This window comes from Meleagris gallopavo, chromosome Z, assembly GCF_000146605.3.
Source record: "Meleagris gallopavo isolate NT-WF06-2002-E0010 breed Aviagen turkey brand Nicholas breeding stock chromosome Z, Turkey_5.1, whole genome shotgun sequence".
Lineage (NCBI taxonomy): Eukaryota > Metazoa > Chordata > Aves > Galliformes > Phasianidae > Meleagris > Meleagris gallopavo.
Window position 1 is genome coordinate 41572947 of NC_015041.2, and position 14583 is coordinate 41587529.

At 39.9% G+C, this 14583-nt stretch overlaps 1 protein-coding gene across 1 annotated transcript in view; it reads left to right on the forward strand.

The window, feature by feature from the left end:
• Positions 1-14583, forward strand: part of EPB41L4A (erythrocyte membrane protein band 4.1 like 4A) — a 182298-nt gene that overhangs the window by 75257 nt on the left and 92458 nt on the right. The window contains exons 5-9 of the mRNA XM_019610220.1: positions 6517-6614; positions 7697-7817; positions 11860-11947; positions 13339-13427; positions 13817-13900. Coding sequence (XP_019465765.1) covers positions 6517-6614; positions 7697-7817; positions 11860-11947; positions 13339-13427; positions 13817-13900 — 480 coding nt within the window. The remainder of the gene's footprint in view (positions 1-6516; positions 6615-7696; positions 7818-11859; positions 11948-13338; positions 13428-13816; positions 13901-14583) is intronic.

Sequence of the window (14583 nt, forward strand, 5' to 3'; positions counted from 1 at the left end):
GGTTGGACTCAATGATCTTTAAGGTCTTTTCCAACCTGAGCAATTCTATGATTCTCTGATGACTGAGTTGATGTGTACAAAATAGGCACATACAAAGCTGAAGAAGTAGTGTGCAAGGTGTTCGGTTTGCATTTGAAGTAATGGCAGAAACTAAAATTACTCTATCTACTTAATTGTCAACTGCTTAAAATATTCTTAAAAACCTTTGGTACTGCCTTCACTTCTCAGTCCTGCTGTTGATTTGGAATTTGATGTGGCTTCACTTTGAGGGTGGAGTATGTGCTTCCTCAAGTGTAGAAGCAGATCATAATTTTGAAACTCACATTTTAGCTCTGCAATCCCCATTGCAAAGCAAGGAGTCCCTGTCATGGTTTTATGATTTTTGGTTATCGGTATTCCACATCATAACATCATGTAGTCTACTGGGAGTTAAACAGTTAATGCTCCAGTTCCGGGCATCTGTCTTCAAGAGAAGAACTACTGCATCCCCAGATGACTGTTTGCTGTTCTGTTATCATTTCTGCTCAGAGGGAACAGATTGGTAGGCTTTGGTAGGTCATCTGACATCCCTCTTTTTGATCATTAGTCTCTCCTTGCTGCTGCTTGCCCCAGCTGCGCATCTCACCTCAGTGTTATGGGAAGGCCTTCAGTTCTCAGACACTTTCTCTCATTTTATTTGATCTATTAGCTCAAATTCTAATTATACTCTATTATATTGTATTATAGTGTTATCTTGCTTCTGATTCCATATTTAGTAAATTAGTTTGTTTCTCCTCAGATCGTTGCTGCTGTTTTTAATTATTTTGGGGTCCCCTGTTTCCCTTTTCCAGAGGCACGGATTTGTGGAGCCCCCTGCCCCGCCAGTCACAGAACCTGGGCAGAACCAGCCTGTAAACCGTTGATTTTCTTACCCCTTATTCTACATCACTACATCATGCTTAATATATGCAAACAAAAAGCAATAATTAATAAGCATTAAACACATACACACACACATAAATATATGTACATGGAATTACTGACTGCACTCTCCCAACATCAAATTCGCTGGTGGTATACATTGAACATCCTCATTTTTCTGCATCACCCACCAAGTGGACCCAGGTCCCTCGGCAAAAAGAGTTCCACGGGGAGGTTTGCCCTTCCCAAAAGTTAGAAAGACCTAAACTGCTTTTCCCACCATGTTCTTTACATGTATTACTGAGACCTTATTTTCCTTGGTAGTATGTAGGGAGATGGCAGGGCTGTCGCGATTGATCAGTCCTCGAGTGTTGACCAGCCAGGTGGTTTCTGCCAAATGCTTCTCCCAGTGCTTAAATGTTCTGCCACCCATTGCTTTCAACATAGTTTTTAACAACCTATTGTATCGTTCAGTTCTACCAGAGGCTGGTGCATGGTAGGAATATGATAAATCCATCCAATGCCATCATCTTTGGCCCAAGTATTTACAAGAGAATTTTTGAAATGAGTCCCATTATCTGACTCAATTCTTTCTGGAGTGCCATGTCACTGGAAGACTTGTTTCTCGAGACCCAGTATGGTGTTTTGGGCAGTAACATGAGGTACTGAATATGTTTCAAGCCACGCAGTCCTTGCATCCACCATGGTAAGCACACCACACGAGATCGTGGCAAGGTAATATAATCAACTTGCCATGCCTCACCATATTTATACTTTTGCCATCACCTCCCCCCAGAAATGTTTCATCCTCTTGGCTTGTTTAATTATGGCACATACATCACAGTCATGAATAACCTGTGCAATAGCATCCATAGTTAACTCCACCCCTCGGTCTCTGGCCCATTTGTATGTTGCATCTCTTCCTTGATGGTCTCATGGGCCCACTGAGCTAGAAATAATTCACTCTTGTGTTGCCAATCCAAGTCTATTTGAGCCTTTAATCTTAATTTAGCAGCTCGATCTATCTGATGGTTATTTTGTTGTTTTTCAGTAGCCCAACTCTTGGGCACACGAGTATCTACATGACACACCTTTACAACCATATTCTTCATTTGGGCAGTAGTGTTTCTCCATAGTTCAGCAGCCTTCCGTTGCCAGTTGTTTTGTTCCCGCTGCTGTAACCACCCCCATAAGGCATTTCCCACCATCCTTGAGTCAGTTAAAGATGAAGCATTGTTGCTCTCCTGTTCAGCAATATCTAAGTCCAGCTGGACAGCCTTTACTTCTGCAAACTGACTCAATTCTCCTTTCCTTTCTGTGGCCTCTGCAATTTGTCATGCATGGCTTCACACAGCAACTTTCCATCTGCGATGCTTCCCCACAATACGACACGATCCATCTGTGAACATGGCATATTTCTTTTCATTTTCTGGTAGTTCATTGTATGGTGAGGCCTCTTTAGCACGTGATACCTCTTCTGCTGGTGATGTTCCAAACTTTTTAGTTTATTATTCTTCAGGCCAGTCCACAATCAGCTCTAAGATTCCTGGATGACTGAGGTTCCCCATCCAAGCTCATTGTGTAATCAATGCAATCCACTTACTCCAAGTGGCATCAGTAGCATGATGGGTGGAGGGAACCTTTCCCTTGAATATCCAGTTTAGCACTGGCAGTTGAAGTACCAGAAGGAGCTGCGTTTCAGTACCAGTTACTTTGGAAGCAGCCCAAACCCCCTCGTACATGGCTTAAGATCTCCTTTTCAATTGGAGTTCAGCTCTCTTCCAACCCCCTGTATGCTTGACTCCAAAATCCCAAGGGTTGGCCTTGGGTCTCTCCAGAAGCTCTTTGCTACAGACTCCAAATGGCACCTTTCTCTCGAGCAGCAGCGTAGAGGATGTTCTTTATATCCTCTCCTATCCGTACTGGCCTCAGGGCCACAGCACGGGCTATCTCCTGTTTAATCTGTTCAAAAACCTGCTCAGGGTCCCACATAAAATTGTTATTCTTCCATGTCACCTGATAGAGGGGGCTTACAATGAGGCCATAGTGCGGAACATGCATTCTCCAAAAGCCCACTACACCCAGAATAGTGGGCGGAGACATGGCAGTGATTTTGTTGATCACATCTGTTGGGCACATCTTGCCACTTTGTACCTAGGAACTGAATTTTGTGGGCATGTCCTTTCACTCTGCTTTGCTTAATAGCAAAAGCAGCATGCACAAGGATCTGGATTATTTGCTCTTTTCTCAAAAACTTCCCTTACTGCATTGCTCCACACAATGTCATCAATGTACTGCAAGGGCTCAGGAGCACCACCCTGTTCCAGTGCAGCCTGGATCAACTCATGGCAAATGGTTGGGCTGTATTTCTACCCCTGGGGCAAATGGTTCCAAGTATACTGAATAGCCCTCCAGGTGAAAGTAAACTGTGGCCTGCATTTTGTGGCCAAAGGAATGGAAAGGCATTAGCAATGTCAATGGTGGCATACCACTTGGCTGCTTTTGACTCCAGTTCATGCTGGAGTTCTAACATGTTCGGCACAGCAGCACTCAGTGGGGTGTGACTTCATTCAGGCCACGGTAGTCCACCGTCAGCCTCCATTTTCCACTGGCTTTACTCACTGGCCATATGCTGTTGTTAAAAGGTGAGTGAGTTTTGCTTATCACTGTCCTTGAGTCTCTAGTTGACAAGTCAATTTATGAATGGGGAGCAAGCAATCCCTATTTGTGTGGTACTGTCATCTGTGCACCGTTCTTGTAGCAATCAGTACTTGCTTTTTTTTCACTCCTAGCAACCACAACAGATAGATCTTCTGACAGATTAGGCAAAAGAGACAGCTGCTTAACACCTTCTATGTCTACAGCAGCTATTCCAAAGGTCCGTCTATACCCTTTGGGATCCTTAAAATATCTCCTTCTGAGGTAGTCAATACCAAGTACACATGGAGCCCCTGGAGCAATCACAATGGAATGTTTTTGCCAGTTTTTACTAGTGAGACTTATTTCGGCCTCCAACACAGTCAACTCTTGGGAACCCCCAGTCACCCCATGAATATAAATTGATTTTGTCCCTTGATGGTTCGAGGGTATTAGAGTGCACTGTGCACCAGTGCCCACCAGTGCCTCATATTTCTGTGCCAGGCTATCTAACCACACAGTCAAATAAACTCTATTATCCGTTTCTCCACCTTGGGTGGGGGCAGGGCCCCTCTATTTGTTATCTGTTGTTCTTACAGCTTTTGCCAAGTCCTGCAGCAACTGGAGCAATCGCCTTTTGAGAAGTTCACCTTGATGGTTTGATCTATCTTGTAATTCTTTTACTCGTGCTTGAAGTGCAGGTTGGTCAGGAACGAAGGTGGGGCTATGTAACATTTCCACCACAGCATGTTCTCTCAAATAACAGATGCCTTTCTCCATGTCAGTCCATTTCTTTTTCTCAGGCATCAGATCATCTTTGAACAGGTATTTTTCTTTTACAGCTAGTAGCATCTGCTTCCAGAGGGTGAAGGGCTGGTTCTGGCATGTACTAATATCTCTGTCAATGACTGAGTCCCTAGCAATGCCACCCAGTTGGTGAGCTTCTCTACTACCTAGCCACACACTATTGGCCCCATTGTTCCAACATTGAAGTAATCAGGTGACGATAGGCTCATTTGAACTCTGTTCTCAGACCTCAAATTTCATTCATCCTCAGAGACGAATCAGTAATGGTAGTGATGTCTTGCTTGCCTCCTACTCTTTCAGGACTTCTTGTTGCCCCTCTGGGTGTTTGTGACTGCGATCTTCAGGGCCGCTCCCCTGGACTCAGGAGTGCTTCCCCTGGATCGCGGAGGCACTCTTCTGGACCTCTTTGCTCCTCCTCTTAGAGTCTCTGCTTCCTCTACTTTCTCCTCCTCCTCTTTCTTCTGTTCTAAGTGAATCAAGATCCATTCCTTTTCCATCCTCATTCAGGGGCAACTGGCATCAATTCTGGTGCCTCTTGTGGTTGATCAGGTTGGTCAGTTCCAATGCTCTCACTCTCCAGCTCGGCTTAGGGTCTGTCTCGTTTGATTAAAAAGGTATTTAGTTCAGATTTCAGCATGACTTGATGAGCCTGAATTCTGTTTAGTTCAATTTGGAGACTGAATTTTTCATGCTGGAAGGTATCTCGCTCAGTTCAGAGTGCGTCCTGTTTGGACTTGAGGATGTCCCTCTTGGACTGGTGGGTGTCTTGTTCGGACCAGAGGGTGTCTTGAAATTGAGGGTTGTCAAGTCTGGGTTGAAGGGAGTCTCTCTCGGCTCGGAGGAAGTCCCTCTCAGATTGGGTGGCTTCCCATTTGGACTGGAGGGTGTCCTGTTGAGATTGGAGACTGTCACGTTTGGATTGAAGGGAGTCTCTCTCGGGTCAGAGGACATCTTTCTCAGATTGGAGGGAGTCGGCTTGGATTGGAGGGTGTTGCTTTCGGACCGGAGGGTGTCTCGCTCAGGTTGGAGTCTTTTCTCTTGACTAGGAGACTCTCTTGCTTACTCACTGGAGATTCTCCCTCTTGGCTTGGGGTCTGTTGTGGAAGCTCTCCTTTTCGGCTTGGAGACTCTCTCGCCTATTTTGTATCTCCCTGAGACTCTCCCTTTCAGCTCTGAGACATTCTCTTTCATCACAGAGACTCTCTCAATTTCAGAAACCCTGTCCCTCTCTGGGATAGTATGAAATAAGGCCCAATAAGCATTAGCCAGGCCCCAAATCATTTGTGCCTCCTCAGATCTGCCTGAGCCTCAATATCCCTATCTCAAATATGTCTAAGCTCTCAGGGTCTTTCAGGTGTTCTAGAGTAAAATTCCATGACACCAAGGATGTCCATCTCTCTGAAGTCTCTCCCAAGCCTCTCTGAAGGCCTTCCCATAACACTGAGGTGAGATGTGCAATCGGGGCGCAAGGAGAAGGAGCAGCAAGGAGAAACTAATGATCAAAAAGAAGGATGTCAGATGACCTACCAAAACCTACCAATCTGTTCCCTCTGAGCAGAAATGATAACAGAACTGCGAACAGTCATCTGGGGAATGTAGTAGTTCTTCTTTTCTGGACAGATGCCCGGAACTGGAGCATTAACTGTTTAACTCCCAGTAGACTACATGATGTTATAATGTGGAATACTGATACCAAAAACCATAAATCCATATGTCATAAAACCACGACAGTCCTCTATGGTAACAAATACAGTGAGCTGCTGATGGTGTGCGCTCAACATGTTTTTCATGGGGGAATGGACTTTATGAGATCTGCTTCCTGCTCTAGATTTGATACTCTGATAGTTGGAGGTGAAACCATTGAGTCAGCACTGCTTCCTTATGGTGATCTGCTAATCAGGTCTGTCCTGTACATTTTTCTAGTTCTTAACCCTCTTCCCCACTTCCTAACCTTTCTAATAAAGTCAGGAAGACTTCTTCTCTACCTAGGTTCATTCAGTAGATTAATCTTAGTTGTGGTTTAAAAGTCAGAAGAAGAAAAGTGATTCAAACGGAAATACGTGTAGTTACGCTATGTGTTGTGTTGTCAGTAAAGGGGAATGTAATGAAGCACTACTTGGTGCATCATACTCAACATTGAAATAATAGTTTTGTATTCTTTCTTTGTTTTAGGTATCAGTTTTTCTTGCAAGTCAAGCAAGATATCTTACAGGGCCGCTTGCCTTGTCCAGCCAACACTGCTGCACAGCTGGGAGCGTATGTAATTCAGTGTAAGTTCTGCTGGGCAACTACAAGCTTCTGTATCTCATATCTTGTCTTTTGCACATAGATCATTTCCCTTCTTTCATAGTCAAAGACTGCTTAAAGTGGCACCTCTGGCTGAACTTACAGGATATGCAAGATATGGTTTTTATTCTGATTTTTTTCCTATTTGTGATGCTGAAGCTTTTGCTCTTGTAGTCAGCCTTGTTCTGTATTGGTTTAAGGAGATATTTTGAGAAATGCTCAACAATCCTACTGAGCATATAGCTTTCTTGATCTATAAACTATTGAAAGATAGAAAGAAACATGAGTTACGAGATGTCTTTTTCTTTGGAGCTCTTGTAGCCACCTTTTTGACTTCAGTGGTGGTTGGATAGAAACCAAGAGGGAATGCTTTCTTAGATTAACCCAGTTCATGCTGCTTTTATGAATAGTAACTTTAACAGAGTTTCACAGAGAATAATTAAGATCAGCATATTTATTTTATAATTATATGATGATTTGTAATTGTGATTCTATGAAATTAATCTGAGCAATGTATGTGAATTTAAAGCTGTTTAAAAAAAATCATTGCTCATTCATATTTTTTTCATTTAGGAAAGTTAGAATATTATTTTGATTTTAAAAGTGTACCTCATGTTCAAGGCATACATTGATATTTTATTGAAGACTGAAGTCTGGTGTTCCCTCACAAGAAATTCTCCCTAGAAGAGCCTGCTTCCAGATACCTCCATACCCATTCCCAAATTGACAATTCTGTTAGAGTCTCAGAATTAGTATAGATCTCTTCTGTTTGTAATGTTAGAGCATATCCAGAGGGGATAGATACTTAAAAAACTATACTTCTCTATCTGTTATACATACTAGTATAGTGGTCTTCTATGGATAGTTCTGTATGTAAGCTGAATATTATCATCTGTTTTTCTTCTAAAAAATATAGGCTTTGGAATTTTTACCTGCTGGCACAGTCAACTTATAGTCACTTAGAAAGAGGCATATTGGCACAAATAGATGGATTAAATGATTTTATTTTTTGTTAACGTAAACCACTGAATTTGTCTAACTTTTTTTCTCATCTTTTATTCTGCAGCTGAGCTGGGGGACTATGACCCATATAAACACACGGCAGGTTACGTCTCAGAGTACCGCTTTGTTCCAGACCAGAAGGAGGAGCTGGAAGATGCCATAGAACGAATACACAAAACTCTGATGTAAGAATTCAATACTTGTGGGAGCTTTGTGGGTGGAATTGAATTCAGAAATGCTTGGTAGGTGGAATTGGACGTACCCTGTAGTGTAGAGTGGAAGTCTGCAGATCTAGAAGAAAGCACAGACCATCCAGTTATAACCCTCAGGGACAGAAAAAGTTTTCTGTGGATGGAGTTTTCTTTTAGAATCCAAATGAAAAACTGATTGGAAATCAGTCCAGACTTGGTGATAGTTTTTCTAAATGAGGACTTGCAATAGTACTCCAATTTCCTCTTTCTGGGAATGTTCAAAGAATGAAATAAAAGTCTTTTGACATCTTTCAGTTTAGTTCTCTGTTCAGTGCAGTTTTCCTGTGCAGTTTTGGGCATGTTGTTTACTATGCACATGCCTCAATCTGCTGTCTGTAAAATGGGTATAACAACATTTCTTTTCTTAACACTGCCCTGTGTATTCAAATAATGAACTGTTAGGATAAAAAAAAACAACAACTAATGTAGTAATGTAAAGTACTTAGTACAATAAAGCCTCTATTTTCTTGCCAGATCCTTAGGTAGGGTAATGAAGGAGTGCTTGTAGCAACCTGCATGAATCTTTGTGGCAGCAGCTCACATGGGAGGAGGTACCAGTGAAGCAGTTTGTATGCCCACGGTTTAAGTGATAAACTCAATTGCAACAACTGCATGAATTAAAAACTTGATTTTTTTTATAAGTGTAGAGTCCTTTCATTTTATTATTAACTAAGATATCTTATGTAAAATGTATTGGCACTAGTCACAGTAATTAATTCCACAATCTGAAAGAAAGTTATGATTCAAAAGAAAAAAAAAAACAGCACATAGAAACAGCCACCAGGCAGCATTGAATTACTTAGTTCATTTGAAATGCTGTTTTCATGACAAAAAGCAATCAAATTAAAAACTTTACAGGAAACCTTAATGCATTGTAATCAGAGGTCATCTGATGGGTGTCATAGACTGAATCATGCACTACAGAAGTTTGCAGATATCAAAAATGTACCTGAAAACATTTCTTTCATATAAACAGGAGCTAAGAAGGCAGAACTATGCTTGAGTTGTGATATCTGGCAAGAGCAATTATTGAAGAGATTGCAGGAGTAGAATATTGTGATTACTGTACAGGACAAAGGACAACTGAAGAAATCGAAACATGTATATCAGCAGACTCAAGACCCAAGTTATGCTTGGAAAATATTGGAAAGGAGAAATTCATTTAAATAATAGAGACTGCAAAGCTTAATTTCTCTGTCAACCAGGTATTAGAATGATAATCACCTTAGACACAAAAAAATTTAAGAACACTACCCTGTGCAAATATAGCTTAAATAATTGATGCCATTGTGGCATCAATTAAGGAGAACTCTACGCTATCACTAAATATACAAAAAGGATTAAAAAATATTTTTAGAACTCCAGTAAAACAGAATTCAGAGTCACTTTCCATCCTGCTTACTCATTTTCAGAAATAGCTCTTTATGTACGAAAGGCTTTCAGTAAGTTTAGTTTTAGGCTGAAGTACTGTTGGTGTAGAGTGACAGAGCCAGAGCCAGCAGTTACTATGTGAAAGCGTTGTTAAGTCAGTGCTTTGGCTTCCCAACCTGCCAGTATTAGACCGCAATGCCATCAAAATTCAAAATGTAAAACTGGTTTTGAAAATAAAATATGGAAAAGAAGTTCAACTGTACATAAAGCCAAAACAAACATTTACTTGCTTATCTCCAATTCATTTTCTTGGTAATTCTAAGGAAGCTTGTTCTAACAAGTCCAAGCTAGGTGCAATTGTGATATAACCATTTATTAACATGAGAACAGTAAGAAACATTTTGTGATCATACCCTTTGTCAAAGTCATGTAAAGATAATCAGAACTAGCCATCTTGTATGTAGGTCTAGATTTCTTGATTTTCTTACTATAATAAAGCCACAGTCTGGATAAACGTTAATTAATTTCTTGCCTTTTTTGTATGTTAGTGTTACTTGTGCATTGTTTGATGATAGTAGCTATTAACACAGAGACACAGCTGTTCTCTTTGAAAGATCTTCATATAATTGGAGTCTGCACCAGTTGCCATATTGACCTGAGTTTTTTCTTTAACAATTGTTGACTAGTTATTTCTGTATGGTTGCCTGTCTGCTTTTTAGTAATTGATGCATTACAGAGAACCTTAATACAGATCTTCCTATGAAGTAAAAAAATACTGATAACCTGCCAGAGAACTCAGTAGGACAGTAGTTCTTCAGTGAACTTTTTACTTCCATTTTTGAGAGCTACCAAAAAGATTTAAAAAATCAAGTACATTTTTACAGAAGAAGTGGATAAAAAACATGACCAAAACATGACTGTGCTGAGTAGACAGAATTCTGTGTGGTCTGAATTTCAGAAATGAGCCATAGCTCTACTGAGAGGTCCAGCTCTGCAAGAAAGGGATTTCTGCTAAAATCCTCACGTTTATCCAGTGTTGGCAGCTATGCACCACACAGCCTCTTGCTCACTGTCCCTTCTACCCCCAGTTGGATTTGAAGAGCAAAAGTTAGAAAACTTGTGCGTTGAGATAAAGACAGTTTAATGAGAACGGACCAAAACAAGCAAACAAACAAACAAACAAAAGTAAAACAACTCCACAAATCAAGTTATGCACAACACAGTTGCTCACCGCCTGCTGACTGTTGCCCAGCCCCTGAGCAGTGGCTGCCCCCTGGCCAGTTGCTCCAGTTTTATGCCTGTGCATAATGCTATGTGCTGCACAGTATGGGACATCCCTTTGACCACTTTAGGTCAGCTGTTCTGGTTCTGTCCCTCCCAACTCTGCCTGTGCCCCAGACTCCTTCGGTGGCAGGGCAGCATAAAAAGCTGAAATGTCCTCGACTCAGTGCAGCACTGCTTAGCAACAATTAAAACACTGATGTGGTGTCAGCATCGATTCATAAAAAGTCCAAAACCCATCATTATTTCTATTACACTTAAGTTAGCACTGCCATTTCAGGTATTTCACTTTTGTTGTTGTTGTTGTTTTTGTTTTTACATTGTGAGGCATAAAATAAAGTTGGAGAAGCCTTAAAAATATCTGTTAGGTGAAGAGAATAAGGACATAAGAGGTATGAACATGTATATGGCAGGATTTTTCCAGGTCTTGTATCAAAATTTTGAGATCTGCTTCTCACCCTGAATTTGAAATATTCCAAAGGCAGTGGAATAGTTGCTCAGGAGAGCAATCAGGGCATGAAGCAGGCGGAGCATCTTTTTGAGTTGATGTATTCTCAGTCTAAGTTATATGCCTGCTTTTAAGGCCTAAAATGTATTTAGTCTTGTACTTTTTAAAAAGAAATCTTCTCCAGTTTGTATCTAATATGTACTGGTAGTACTGGTAGTAGTCCAGACTTTTTTTCCCTCAAGTTTTCCCCTACTGTTTCTTGCTGTATTCAGCTGACGATAGCTTTTCAGTGATGAAGTGGTATATGCAAATGGAAAGGTGAGCTGGATCTTTGAAACTGCTGATTTCTTGTGGTAGTCTCCAAACTGTGTATTGCCAGTTGGTGTGACTTCCTGTAGGCAAGTTCTTTTATGAAGAGAATAATATTTTACTGAAGTTATGAACCTTGCTTTCAGTAATTCTTTGTAGCTTCAGCGCTGCTGAAGGGAATTAGTCCTCTAATAAATCACTCCATTCCTGCTTTATTACCATCCAGGTAGTTATTCAAAAAGAAGTGATTTTGCATATTCCAAAGAATTGAATGTTTAATGAATTTGTGACAGCAGGGAAAGATTAGATGCTGCAGTAAGTATATGTTTTATATGTAATAGTACGTATATGTGGTAGGCTCTCAGAGCGGAGAATTTAGTACAAGTTTGTGCCTGGTGTCCAGTCCTACTTGAGGGCAGTGGAATGAAAGTGCTACAAGGAGAGAGACAGTGCAGACAAATGGTAGGAAGGGTTGTGTGTCTGTCCAGCAAATTGTGTTTATTTGTATGATTTATTTTAATATCTTGTCTGGAAATGCAATGCTGTTATATAGAGTTTTGTTTACAGGGGTCAAGTTCCTGCTGAGGCAGAAGCAAACTACTTAGAGGTGGCCAAATCCCTGGAAATGTATGGAGTGGATCTCCATCCTGTTTATGTAAGTATTGTTTAACTATTTTAATCTTGCTGGCAATGCAAGAAAATCTATTGTTGTATTGTGGGGGAGTGCATTTATAAGGCTTAGTCACCACAGAGTAACATAAAAGATAGTAATGCACCAAAGGAATGCAAAGGAAGACTAATTTACAGACTGAATAGGTTAAGTCATTATGTACAAAAGCCTATGGTGATTGTATTGTGTATATGTGATTGCACCTACAAAAGACAATAATCTCTACCCTAGAAAAAAGGAACTCATAGGAGTAACACGTACCAGGGCAAGTGTCAGAAGAGTTAAGTGAGTGTTACAACTTTTGTCTTTGACACAAGAATTTGCACATTATGTTTGTGTAAATAAGTGAATACAGATAACTTTTCAGTACTATTGCAAGAACTAGAGTGGGGGCATCAGTAGCATGTTTGTCCTGTTCTGATGTTAATTATGAAGGTCTCGCTAAAGACGTGGAACATGTTTTTAACCTTTCCTCCACTGTACCATGCAGCACTGCACATTGCCTCTACTGTCTTAGCAAGTGCCTCTGCTTCGTTTGTATAACATGTTTGTTAGGATTGGAGCCAAGTCATCACCTGGAGGCTATATGCTCCTGGCGGAAACATCATCCTGTTTTGTTTGAATAATTGTGCTGGCGGCAGGCTTTCTTGAATAAAAGAAAATCAGAGCTTTGGATGGGAAGCTGCAAAGTAGATAGTTCACTGAGTCAGAAATCAGAATGCTGTAAAATTATTTGAAAGAAAATAAAAAAATCAAGATAATACCAGAAGATTAGGTGTGTATTTCCTGCTGAAAATTGTGTAGCTCACAATGTTAAGTATTTTTAATGCATCCCATAGCTTAATCATATTTGTATCCAGCTCTGTGCCCCTCCCACCCACAGAAAGCGGGAATTCTGGAAAGAAGCTTTGCCGTGATCCAACAAAACCTTGTTAAATTAGTGGTGTTGGCCACTTTCTGCAGTTTCTCAATTTTGCAGTTGGTATTTTTTGTGCTTCATGCTCTCTAGCTAAGAGCTTACAGGACTTTTTCTTGTTCTCTCAAGCAGGCAACTTTTTGGAGTTGGCTTTCTTCTAACCTCATGCACTAAGGTTTTCCTAACAGCCAAAAATAGTTCCATAGAAAAAAATGCTTTTGCTTTTCATCATAGGATGTGGAAACTTCTGTTCTTTCCATTGCCACCATTCTTTTTACCTCTCTGTATCTGCATGTAAAAGTTTTCATACTGGAGTTTCCATCAGTAGATGAAGTGCTATGTTCCCATTTGCAGCATGCTCAAGTCAGTCAGTCATGCTGGCTTCCTCCTAGACCTTACTGCTACAGTGATGCCAAGTGCAAATGTAAATAACTGAGTGACATATGTTTTTATTTTATAGGGTGAAAACAAATCTGAGTATTTTTTAGGATTGACACCCATAGGAGTTGTAGTCTACAAGAATAAAAAGCAAGTAGGAAAATATTTCTGGTAGGTGTATTTTAACTGTAATCTGTGTCAAAACAAAACCAATGATATTATATAGAAATGTATAGTTTTGAGGCATTTGTTTGAAAGGTTAATTTTATTACCATTTTTAAAAAGGTATTGTATCCTTGTTTGTATTACACACATTTTTCATTATTTAATAATACAAATATTGAAAAGTATGTTTCATGGATGTAACTATGTTACATTAACATAGTTACTGCTAAGTACTTCTAATTTTCTTTTAGTATCTGGTGCAGATCTGAAAAAATAATACAACCTATGAATCTGTTTTTATATAAGCATACATATAAATAGATACAGCTTTATATTTTATTATTTGTAAAATTAAAGTCTCATTAAATTCTGTCTTTTTTTCCCCAATATTATAGGCCTAGAATTACAAAAGTTCACTTCAAGGAAACACAGTTTGAACTTAGAGTCCTGGGAAAAGATGTAAGTTTTTATTTAAAATTGTAAGAAAAAAAATAAAGAGCAAATTCATGTCCAGATAATTCATAGTTCTTTTTCTATCCATCAGAGTTTATTTAATTTTATTTAAATTTTCTTCAAGAAGCTGTGTACTTAGTTAATTTTCTTGGTATTCACTGCCAGAAAACTGTCCTTAAGCGTAGTATGTTCCCGATGATGCTTGCAGTTTTATTAAAGAACGGAGAAAATATTTGCTGCCAAAGTGTTATGCACCAAGGGAGAGAACTTCAGCAGAGAAGGAATTAAAACAAACCTATATGATTTTCTGCTGTGATCTGGATATTAAACTGCTTCTGCAGTGCCTTGCTTACATTGATACGCAGTGCTTTTAAACAAGGCAAAATCAACAAGGGGAGGTAGTATCAATCGGAAGCTGAAGCAAGGTAGGGAGCTTTTAGCCAAACTAATTTTGTAGCTTGGGAAGAGAAGCAGCCATATAATATAGCCTGAAATACATTTGCCAGAATTTAACATGATTGTTCCATTAGACTATTTGAGAGAAAAAAATCGCTGTTTCCAGTGGAGCTAGGATGCCAAGGTGATAGAGATTTTTAGATTGACTCAGTGGAAAAAGGAGAAGAATATTTATCATCTGTGCAGCATGGAAAGTGGGGAAGTAAGCAGGAGAGAATGTTAGTGATGTAGGGATGAAATTGTGGGGTTCTTT